The sequence below is a fragment of the Grus americana genome, chromosome 9, assembly GCF_028858705.1.
Source record: "Grus americana isolate bGruAme1 chromosome 9, bGruAme1.mat, whole genome shotgun sequence".
Classification (NCBI taxonomy): domain Eukaryota; kingdom Metazoa; phylum Chordata; class Aves; order Gruiformes; family Gruidae; genus Grus; species Grus americana.
This window is the reverse complement of record NC_072860.1, coordinates 8,896,328-8,908,477: the sequence shown is the minus strand read 5'-3', so window position 1 is coordinate 8,908,477 and position 12,150 is coordinate 8,896,328. Positions and strand designations below refer to the sequence as shown.

Here is a 12,150-nt window from a genome sequence, read left to right as displayed (position 1 = left end):
AAGCTCTCCTCTCCAAGTCAATAGGCTGTATTCAGAGATGGTCCGGGGTGACTCAGAGCCCAGTGACACTGTGATTGTACGGGTTCCTGCTGGAGTGCTTTGCCATGCCCGGGGTTATCGCAGTGCCAGCTCCCTCGCGCTGAACTCCTTCCGTGGATCTGCTGGGAATGACGGGAGAGCTTGAGCCAAAGCTTGCCTGGATCCAGCTTTGCTCTTGCACTGGCGGAAACAGCAGAGTAGTCATCTGAGGCCAGTGAATAAGAACTGTACGAAGTCAGCAAGACAGTCTTGTCTGCACGGGGCAAGTTGTAGCAGTTTAACTTTTATTTAGTCTTTAAATCTGAGCTAACCCTTATGTGGGTACCAACCTCGATACCATGGGTAAAGGTCCCGCAGGCTACACAAGTTCTACCAAATAGCATTTTTCTTGGTGTTGTGTTTTTGGTTCAAGTAGCGCAGTTGCTCGGGTAAATGTGGTTGAGGATCTGGCTTGCCCTGGTCTGTGCGACTAAGTCAGGAGAGGGATCTGTGTTTCTGCCCTCCCTTGGGCGGGTTTCCTGGGCGATATGTGCCCACATGTGAGTACTACCTGTACAATAGGATCTGAGTGCTAACCGCAGTTCCTTTATATTTAGTTTACAGCATAAAATAATAATGATAGTAATTCCCAGTGCAAATTTACAGCAGTGAAACTTGAGAGTGGGATCAGGCCCACATGCAAAGCTGTTAAGTACTTCGGTATTACTTGTATCAACAAATCAAATCTCTTCTTGGTAAAGGAGGTGAGGGAATAAGAAGAGATTTTTGTAGTTGTATTTGGAGTTTCCTTTTCCCTTCTTTTCACTCTAGCAAATCTTTATCCTTTCATGCACAGTTGAGAATTAGCCATTTATTCTTAGTGCTGGTGATGCAGACTTTGATATTTAAAATGGAATGTGTTTCTTTTTGATGCTCTGTGGTTTTGAATGAAGTACATGCTAGCAGATTAATGGTGCAGAACAGTTAGACACTGGCCATTTTTTTCCTTTCCATATTATTTCATCATTCAAAAAAAAATTTAAATATATTTTAAAAGAAGAGCCTGTGAATTGTCTATTGTTTGTGCAGTGAAATTGTTTTCACAGTGTTGTCATTCTCTTCTAAGTTGAAATCGTTGAATAGCTATGAGCTGTCGCATTTTTTGTAAGTTATAACTGCATCAAGCTGTGCTGACAAAATGTCCCTGCATAACTGTTAATATGCATTGTCATTTTAAGCATGAAACAGTTTAGCTAATGATTTATCTCTTATAATGCAGCCCTTGGGGCAGCTGTATGATTTGTCTCTTTAGCAAGTCAAGTAATTTCTTTAACAAAATGTTAAGCACAGATGGGCCATAGGCTGTCAGTTAACCATTATTGTGCATGCATCTGCTTGCCTTCAATGCACTGTTTTATGTATTCAGCCACTTACTTAGGCACAGCTCTCTGAAAAGCGGAACCTACTCTGATTGGCAAATAAAATGTTCATTTGTCTCTTCTTCCTATTGTTTTGTTTTGGTAACACATGTCAGCAGCTCAATTACCCAGTTCATTAACAGCTCCCAATGGACATGATGGCCAACCCATGATAAGGAGGGTGATTGTGGCACATATGGTCAATAATAGCCTGTCTCTTGGTAATTGTAAATAAAAGTGACTGTTGGCCGTTTCCTTTTACTGCCGCTACTGTTTTCCTTTTCACTTTGCTGTACAAAGCACATTTCTCTATGTGAATCAGCCCAAACAAAATAAAAATACCATCCACTTCTCTCAAGAAGATCACTTTTGTCACTGTTGTGGTGGTTGTTCCCTTCCTGCGCTGACTTTTCAGCTTAGACCTCACAAGAGATGGAGTTGCTCTTTTCCAGTTCCAGTAACCAATTAATTACTCTTATTAGTCAGTTTACTTAAACAGCAGCATATTTTCTTCCCATTTACCTCACTGCAGACTTCTGTAAAGTGTCTGTGGAGTTTAAAAAAAAAAAAAAAGCCATTTAGAATGTTTTTGTAAGTATGCCCTTTGCAAATAGCAGCGGTTTTCAAAGGAGTAATTGAAGTGTGGCTTAATCCTTGTTAGATGAGCAATATTCATGTCTGGAACAGAGGCTTGCTTTTTGGTTTCGTTTCTTGGTTTTTTGATATATCATCATCAACATGCCAGTAAAAAGGGTTAAAAGTGATTTTACTACTTGTAAGTATTTAACATTGTACCAGGTATTCTCTTGATTTCTAGCAAGATTGAGAATTTTCTTATACATTTGCTGATCCCAAATTTTTGCTTTTAATAGGGAAATATGAGCATGTAGCAGCATTTAGCATGTTTTATCCTTTAACCCCACTGAAAAATCTCTTGTGGCTTCTTGTTTTGTTCTTTGTTTCTTGAAATTTGCTTTTCTTTTTCCTCTCAGAGTCCAACTGCTAACAAATTTTGGGCTATGACCTAACAGGGTGAAACTTTGGGTGCCTGAATCTCCCCTCTGTCCTCATAACCCGTTGATGATGAAGCACAGAAAGTAAAGAGTGAATTAGATAAAATTGCAGCTCTGAGTCCTGGTAAGCTTCACAAAAGTGCTTTGGTGGGAGCACTCCAACCCCAAATTTAGGGGTGCTCTTCTAATCCTGGGAGCATGCTTTATCTTGGATAAGTATGGCGTTCAGTTGTGGCGACTTAAAGAGCTCACAGGTGGCTGAGGGGTGACTCCAGATCCCCCGAGCTCGCCCCCGCTGCCTGCCATATTCATAACTAATCTGTAGTCTCCACCCAGGGCTGCAGGCACTCGGGGAGTTGTTGAGTGTCAGAGTTTATTTGTCCTGTTTTGATTAGCAGAGACCTGGCAGGGCGTACTTTCTTTTTAATGGCTCCTTGCTGTGACAGGGAGGTTTCAGGCGGAGGAGAGGGGAGCCTGGCATCATGTTTCCCCAGGCTCATACAGCAAAATGAAGGGCTGATGACGGGAGGCAGGTAGTTGGTCGGCCCCAGAATCTTCATTATATTTTGTGTGCAAATACGAGCCTGCCCCTAAAGGGGACTGCTCAGAGCCAGGGGAGAGAGGGGGGCTGTTAGTAGGAAATACAGATGCCGTTTTATTTTCCTGCGGACTTTATTTTGAGGAAAGAAAGGATGCCGCATGTTTCTAGCCCGTTGGCTGTAAAACCGCCAGCTGCTGACAGGCTACCCCAACAAAAACAAGGACGCAGGCAGGAATGCGCTGCTGGCCACCTACGGCCGCTCCCAGCCAGCCAGCGCCGGAGGTTCACTTAGTGAGTGCCTGACGGCCGCATCCTGGGACGGTTTTCTGTCCCTCCCTCCCTTTCCTCATTAATTCACCCACAATAGGATGGAGGGTTGCGTTAGAGCCCCCTTACCTCTGGCAGGGAGAGGCAGTTTTGGAGGGACACCTCCAGGTGCTGAGGTTTGGGGAGGGGGTAGCTTGGATTAACCCCTGCTGTGCATCCCCTTCACCCTGGCTGCCCTCCCTGGCCCCCCCGGCCCACCGCCCCCCTCGCGTCCGCCGCAGCCTCCTTTGTGCCTCCCGCATCCTGCCAGGCAGGTGTCAGAGCCCTGAATGCGGGCAAAGGCCCTGCTGATGGATACCACAGATGGAGCGTGGAAATCGGTCGAATAGGCCTCAGCCACAGGCCATTTCTTAGGACCCAACAAAAGCCTCCAAATAAGTCAACAAAAATCCCAAAGATCACAAAGAGAAAGTGTCATTTGTCATTTACTGTGGGTTTGTGTGGGGGTAGCAGCCCTGCTGCACTCCTCCTCGCCTGCACCCGAGTAAACACGAGGGAGGTCACTAGCATCTCTCGGGGCGTGAAAGGCTGCCGGGGATCAGACGGCTGTCGGCAGCCCCGCGGTACCCGTGGCCTCCTGGTGCACGACACCCCGGTGAGCCCCGATGCCGGGGACACCCCGGCCACAGCCTTAAGTAATAGAGACGTGGCACGAGGGGGAGAGCCTCTGAAATTAATCTTGCGTGAATAAAGAAATGGGAAGATCCGGGGAGGGTAGCTAGAAAATAAACAGCCACCAGAACTCTCCCTGGCCTTTGGGATGTTGGGGTTTTTTTGGTATTATTTCAGTGAGATCCATGGCTAGGCAGAATTTATCTAGGGCAGACCCCAGGCTGTTATGCTCAGGGGAAGAGGCTGTGTAATAATTTATTAAAAAAATTTCACGGTGACTGAAGGATTGCCAGAGAAGTTGTGCCTTCAGAGGTTGCAGAAAGATCACCTCTCTGCCTGTGTTTGTCAGGTGTGCGGTGCTGCAGCTGTGATCTATGGGTTTTAAATGGTTGTCATGTTTTTGCTATTTAATTATTCAAATGAAATGTCTTGCTGAGAGGAAGAACAACCCACAGAATGACCTCTTGTGTGTTACTTTGTTGTTCGGTTTTTGCCCCGACGTGTCTGTCTATGGTCTTTGGAAAAGGGGTGGTTGCAGAGCTCCAGGTGACCGAGTGCCTGTGACACTGGGTAGAAGCTTTTTGCGTATCGTGGCGATTACTGCGGTGATAACCAGCATGCAGCGTTTCCTCAGGTCACCAGGCAGGTCACGAGGGGTTAAGGGATAAATAATTGCTCTTTAATTCTGTAATTCCTTCTTTAATTAAACTTCCTGGCTCAGCTGCTGGTATTGCTTTTGGCTCCCTCTCCCATCTTGAGCTGTGCAGTAGGGGGGAAGCGGTGATCCCGAGGGGTCTGACCGGGATCTCGCAGGACGCTGCAGAGTCTCCTTTCTCCTATTTATAGCTCGAGGGGTTGGAGTATTAAGGTCATTAGGACAACTGCAAAGGTTAGTGATATGCATGTTGTGTGTCTGTGAAGGTGATGAAGGTAGAAAGAACCCAGCTAAAATCTGATCACCTTTACCTGTGCTGAATACATGGAAGTCAGTGGATCTAGTAGTGAGATATTGCTTAGCAGAAGGGCAATATGCTATGGCTGTTGAGCACATATAAAATAAATACTGCTTTTTTTAAAGGCTGAAGTGTGTCCAGTTTATGTGCTTAGCCGATACTCTGGCTTCTCACCTATATAAAAGTCTAATAATGGTATTTTAGTAGAGAAAAAAAAATAAAAACTTCATGGAAACCAATAATATTTAAGATGACTTTGTAAGAAATAAAAATAGTGCAGTTTGTAGTACAGACACGTAGCTATCATTTGAGATTACATTTGTCTGATTTTAATATTGCAGATCAGACAAGACAAAGGAACTCAAATGTTTTCAGTAAAGCTGCACATAGCAGCCAGGCCTGGCGAAGGGCAACACCAATGAAATGAGATGTGAAAGCCATTTCATTCGGTGTATGTTGTCTTCCTACTTTAGTTTTATTACTTTCTCTCTAAATGTTTGCACTCAATTAGATATATTATCCTGGATTCTTAGATACTTTGTTCATTTTTTTTCTGACTGGTTTACCTTTGTGCCTTTCATATACTGCCTAATGAAACCTAAAGCTAAAATGAAACTAAGTCAGTGTTTCAGTTCTGTATTCTCATTGCTGCATGAATACGAGGGGCAGGGAAGCATCACAAGATTTTTGCTAAGTTTTTATAAGACTTTTTTAGATCATTATGGGTCTCCCGATATGCTCGATCCAGTTGGTGAGGGAATTCAGGTCAAATTTAGCAATAAAGATCCACTTTAAATTGCACGGTTTAAGCTGACTTTTTATAGGCATAGATATAGATGTTTGCAGAAGTCCCATACGTATGTGTAGAGTCTGAAAGAGCATTGAAAGAGTTCCTGAGATATGGAGATTTTTTTTTTTTAAACTCATTATACACAATCAAAGGCAACTTTTGTCAGAAGTTGTCTCCAACAGGGACCTTCCTGAGCTCTGTTTCAGGTCTTACTCCATCAGCTATGGTCAGAGTGCAGTGCTAGCCAATATAACCCTGTTAGCATGGCTGGTGTGCTCTCCTCCACTCGTCTAGCTTGTCAGCCGTAGCTGTTCTGCTTGAGGTGGGTGGCTGTTTATGAGGTTAACATAGGAAAAATACTTAAAAATAAAATATTATATATTTCTTTTCATTCTTGAACAGCAGCATGAAACTATCCTGGAGGGTTGTAACTTGGCAGTTGCTGAGGAGGGCAGGTGTCACTTGGGACCCCAACTAAGATGATTTGGGATTTGTCACTAGTTCATACAACATGTTATGTTCATTTTGGGATACCATAGATTGCCTGTATGATAAGGAATGAACCTGAATTGTTTGGGATAGGATGTTTATGCTGATTCCCCTTTGTTCTTGGGGACAATATTCTCAAGAACCAGAACAGCTTAATCCAGTCTTACTTGGGGCAAAGCTTCCATGCAAGTAAGAGACAGAGTCAGATGTTTTCACAGTGCTTTGATGCTGAGCTCTATGGGAGTTTCTTCTGATGCCCTGGGTATGTTGGATCCAAAATATTGATGGTGTCTGGACAATGAAGATAGCTTTCACATAAAAGCCTCTGGTCTAACAGTAATTGTTCTTTTTTTGGTATGCAGAAATTCATAAACTCTTTAGCTGAATTGTCTGAGAAAGCACTTTGTCTTACTCATGCTGTAAGACTAGGTAAACAGATTAGGTGTATTTATTACTTCAAACAGCTTGAGTGAAATTGGAAATGTAAGATAGCTAGAAATGAACATGGTAGGGGGTTTTAGCTGGAGCTTGAGAAACAGTGATTTCTTTCTGGCTTCGTGTTCTCAGTTACTTCCAAATAAATCATGTTAAGAAGATTATTTTAAATCAATGTCTATACCAATAATTTATTTCCATTATTGAAGTAGCAGCAACAATGCTTGTATTTCAACTGAACAAGCAGTTTCAGCATCACTGGGGAGTGTCTGCCCTCTTTAGGTGGTTTCCCTTGAAGACTCAGGAAGAGGGAATGCTTGGCGCCTGGGACAGCAGCTGATGCAAGAGAAGACTGGCTTTGGAAGTCTACTCTTTGGGTTCATTACTGTTTGCTGGAGAATGAGGTCAGGTACTGGAAGAGGCTTTGCTGCCTTCACAGCTATGGCTATGGGTTCAGCTGCAGCTGGGCTGTAGCTGGAGTTCACTTGATTGCCAGGGAGCACAGGGGAAACAAGCAGTGATGCCACGAGCTGGCTGGCTCTATGTGTGTGTGATCTCACTCTCTCCATGTCCGTGAAACCCAGTGAGAGTTTCTGTTCTGATTTCTCTTCAAACTGCTGATCGCAAGAGTTGGTAGCCTCTTCCTGGGTCATGGACGTGCTGTACGTGATCTGTTTCTTGCCGAATTTCCTTAAGCACTAATCGGAGTGTGGTGAGAGGGGCCTTTGGTCCAACGCAGCTTGGCTGTTTTGCAGTCACGTCCTGGACTGTTGCCTGGAGCCTGAGCATCAGCACATCTGTGTGTAGCTGTACTCTGTGCTGGAAAACCTCCCAAGGTTAGGAGGAATAATGATGAAACCTTGGGGGAAGGAAGCATGTATGTAGTCCGTGTGTATCAACTCTGCTCATCACATATGCTGGAATCTCCTTGCTTTAGAAGCTGGAAGTCAAGTCAAACTATTGGTCTAAGCTATTCTTACAGGACTTCTCTCTGCAATGTGCATCTCAAATTTTATTTTATTTTTAATATTAACACTTGTCTGGTCTGTCCTGAGGTTATGTTAGGTGGTCCTAAGACAGGCAAGTAAGCTGCAAATGAGTGGGAATGTTTAAATATGCTGAGATATACTAACACAAACGTGTAAAATACTATTCAGAGCGTAGGACAAATAATACATGACATGAAGTAAATATTCGATTGTGTATGAGAATTAATTTCTTCAGTAGCGCTCCCCATACCATTGTAATCAGTTCCATAACCATTTCAGCAATAAGGCTTAAGTGAGAAATCTATAAGGAAGGGCTCATGGACGTGTGTCTATAAAGTCAGAATGTTTAAGTTACAACATGCACGCTGGTGTGATGAATATTTGTATCTGTTCACTAGTTCAGGGAAAGGAACCAAGGCCATTTTGCTTGTCTGATCACTTGGGACTAAGCAGTACTGCTCGAGTTTTTAAAACACTTGGAAACTGCTGGAGGAGTTAAAACAAATCTAGCAATTTACTCAAAAAGATTTCTAGAGGTTCTTAAATATTCTTGGGCCAGGAAATGGCGCCAAACTCATAGTTGAACTTTTGTTAATTCTTTATTTGTTTGAGCATGTTCACATAACATAACATTTAACTCTGATTTGTTTCTTGCTTTTTTGAAGTTTTCCAACTGAGTTCTGAGTCATGGGGAAAAAGCAGCTTTTCCATACAGGAGGATATCATTGATTGATCCAATATTTTGCTTTTTTCCCCCTCAACTAAAGCTAATTTTAGCTTTCTTTTTTTTTCTTTTTTGAGCATCAGCACCCCAGTCTGATGAAGGCTCTGACATTGATTCGGAACCAGATTTACCGTTAAAAAGAAAGCAGCGTCGTAGCAGGACAACCTTCACAGCAGAGCAACTGGAAGAGCTGGAAAGAGCTTTCGAGAGGACACACTACCCTGATATTTATACTAGGGAAGAACTTGCGCAAAGAGCCAAACTCACAGAGGCTCGTGTCCAGGTATGTATTTAAAAGCTGCCTAAAAAAAGGGAATTTCCTTTTCTGTTACCATGTTGGTCCTTTTATATTCTTATGTGATCCTACTCTGGGGTAGAAGGAAAATGTGAAGCTACATTGTTTACAACCTGAGGGGGTTTTGCATCTGTGCATGGACATTGGTTTTCCAGCTGTTTAAGATAACTGCTTTGAAAAAAAAAAAAAAAATTGTGTTTTCCCCAGTAATTGTTCCATACCTACGGTGAATATAATACTGAGCCTTTGGAGAAGAAGGTCTATTATCCCAGTTTGTTTGTTTTATGCATTTGACAGTACTCTGCATGTAATCAGGTCAGCTGTTGTGCCAGTTGAAAGTTACTTAACTGATTTCATCTGTTGTTGTTTGGGTCTTTCAGGCATTAACAGAGGAGAGAAAAACATTTTAAAAAGGACAGTGTGTCTACAGAGTCATGCAAGTGAGCAAGGTTACTAGTGCAGTATCTACGGTTTACTTTTAGGTTAGCTTTTGAAGTTGATTTGATTTAAACCTTGTAATATCTCTCTTATCCCTATTGTCTGTTTAATTCAAAAGAAAATAAACTCTCAACTGTTAGGTCTTCACAACTTCATGTAGACCTGGATTGTCTGAACAAGCTAACGTGCCAGAGCAATAAACTGTGAAGTTGATTTAAATTTAAAAAAAAAAGCACGAACCTGGATTTTCATATGTCCAAAACTGGGCAAATAGTGGCCAAAAAATTCTGGAATAAACTGCATCCCGGGTTTCAGGTTCAGACTAGAACTTACTCTGTTTCACAGCAAAGCAGCATGTCCTGTGAAATGTTTAATGCCACAGGCCGAATTGTCTGCTGCTCTTTTACTACTTGATATCTGAGACATTTGGAAAAGCACGCCCTGTTTAAATTAGTCTGAGTTGCAAGTGTTCATAAACAAATATGCGGTTGGGTGACAAGCAAAATATTGTAGCTTGTCATCTAACCAAGGAAGAGAAATGAGTGGTAACTTGTGTTCTGACCAAGGATACAGGTGAATTTGGTTGCTTTGGTGAAACTCTGTGTTTGTGTTTTGACCTTTGAAGCTCAGCCTGAGGCATTCAGACTCTGCAAACTGAAATAAGCGGTACGAAACATCCCTCTGACTTCAGACAAGTGTGCCTATTGCAGCATGGCTGCATTATTGAGTGTCTGTCTTGAAAGGTCCAGACTTTTTCAGCTTTACCTGCTAAACGTTTTTGCAGAAGACTTGACACCACATTTCTTGCAAGTGTTTGTTATGACTGTGAGAGAAAATCAGATGTATGGATGAATTTGTCCGGAAGGCAAACTCAGTGGTGCATGACTCTTTCCTTAATATGTTTACTAAGTGAAATGCTTGCAAAAGAGCTACATATATAGACTTGGGCCAGGTAAGACTGAATCAAGCCCTGGGAATCATCCATGCACAAACATAATAAAGATAACTTCCTACACAAGTTCTGTTAGCAAGACAAATGGGATCTAGGATATGATGTTTTGGGCTATGTTAGCTTCAGTGGAAAAATACGATAAAATGAAAAAGACCTTGTTCGTGTTTTTCTAAATCAATGACCCACAGCTAGAAGAAAAGCAGAACTCTCATTAACATAACAGCTGTCTTAATGTGGCTTTAACCCTGTGACTTTTTACATTCCTTATGGCTTCCTTGGTTCCCTTGAGACGCATCCTGTCTCACACCACTCCTATGATCTACAGCCTCATGAATTCCCCAGTACCTCTGACATATGGATATTTTACCTAACCCAGCATGGAAGAAAGTTCCCAGTCAATCAATGATTAAAATACCAGAACAAAACCTTTCGGGATTAAAGATGAGCTGGGGTTGAAGTAGCCAGCCTGTGGGCAGTTTCCTAGTGCACTCCATCTGTCTGGTACCCTTGAAGGCTGGCAGAGTGATTTAGCCGTGGATTAAGGGATACAGGATTTGCCTTATCAGCATTCAGCACCTCTCTACAGCCCCTTAAAATAGCCACCTATGATGGGCATGTAATAAAAGACAACCTGTGAAAAGAAAATAACCCTAAGAGACTCAAGGCTGAGAGGACTGGATAGCCATACTGATGTAGCATTCAAGCTTTCTTGGTCACACTTTTTTTTTGGTAACAGTATGACAGAGATCAGAGAGACCAAATTTAATATGGATATATTCACAAAGATCTCCTTTGACTGCTTCCTGATCCAGCATCGTCTAAAAGAGCTGGCTCTTCACAGCCTGAGTCCGGCTGAGCCCAGAAAATTCTTTTTTTTTCTCGAGCTGTAAGGTCCAATTCTGTACAGTTGTGTTACATTGTCTAGGAAGTTATTTAATTGACTACAACTGCACCAACCTTGCTGTTCCCTCAGTCCCTCCATGTAGCGCTCACATCTCGTGTTTTGTTTTCCCTACCCTGCTGCCCCTGTGCTTCCCCTTTCCTTCTATTCCCCGAGGCGGTCTCTGAACACCCGTGAAAGGAAGAGTCTTAAACCGCTGAACTATCTATTTTCTCACTTTCCCACTGTTGAGGAGTAACCAAATGCATGTTTCAAAGCTGGTTGGTTGGAGGTGGGGAAAAAGTTGCCTCTGGGCTGAGATCAAACTTAGAACATTTCAGCCCCTGGGGGGAGTTTTTGAAAGCTACAAGCAACTCAAAACAGACTTTACACTGTGAACATTTGTTGTGTACTGAATCGTGGGGACAGGAAAGGCTTTTGGGGAAAGAAGTATTGCAACAAACTCCACATTGTGAGAGTCACAAGATGTGTGACTATAATCATTATGAATACTTCAGCACTGGGTGTAATAAGGAGTTAAAATGCTCCCTGCAGTTCCTCCTGCAGCACCTTTCCACTCAAGGACCTTCCCCCGTGTTTGAGCCTAGATGTGATGTGGAGCTGGGATGACTGCTGCTGCTGCCTCTTCCGAAGGCACCCAGCTCTTCCCTGCACGTTAGATGCTGCAGGAAGGGGAAAGTTCTTTGGTCTTGTGCATTCATCAGATACAATTCAGAAACCTAAGTAGAGTCCCAAAGGATGAACCCTCATTTAAAAAAAAAAAGTAAAAAAAAAAAAGGCAGTAATACCCTGGGAATGTGAGGTTAAAGATTCACATAGTGTGAGTAAAAATCACAACCATGCAGTGCTTTATTGGTCCAGTTTAAAACCTCATTAAAACCATCATTAAGTTGCAATGCAGACCCTTAAGGTCTGTGGCCTATTTTTACTGACTCAATCTGAAGGCAGATTTTAAAAGTGAAATTTTCCCAGCATAGATAAAGATCAAAGGCTCTTTGTGAGCTTCAGAGCAGTGCAGTTATGGTTTCTGTAACAAATAGCACATAAGGAATGAAGTGGGTAGCATCTTTTCTTGTCACCTCTTGATTCCCACATCAGGCTTATTTTTAGACCTGGATGAACTGGGCAAACTTTGGCAGCAGCTTGGAGCCTGTTTCGGATTGACAGGGGGAGGTGTCTAGTTCAGTCTTTTGGTGAAAGATCTTAAATAAGGTTCAGGTTTGTCTCGTGGCACGCAGAGGGCCAGGAGCCTGCT

General features: G+C 42.7%; 1 protein-coding gene across 5 annotated transcripts in view; it reads left to right on the top strand.

Annotated features, from left to right (window-relative positions):
* PAX3 (paired box 3) overlaps positions 1–12,150 on the top strand; it is a 79,704-nt gene that overhangs the window by 45,364 nt on the left and 22,190 nt on the right. For 3 of the 5 annotated variants that reach the window (XM_054835852.1, XM_054835850.1, XM_054835851.1), the window contains one exon: positions 8,393–8,592. In XM_054835852.1, the coding sequence (XP_054691827.1) occupies positions 8,393–8,592 (200 nt within the window). Of the gene's footprint in view, positions 1–8,386; positions 8,593–12,150 lie in introns of all 5 variants that reach the window. The other 2 variants (XM_054835849.1, XM_054835848.1) reach the window with 1 other exon arrangement.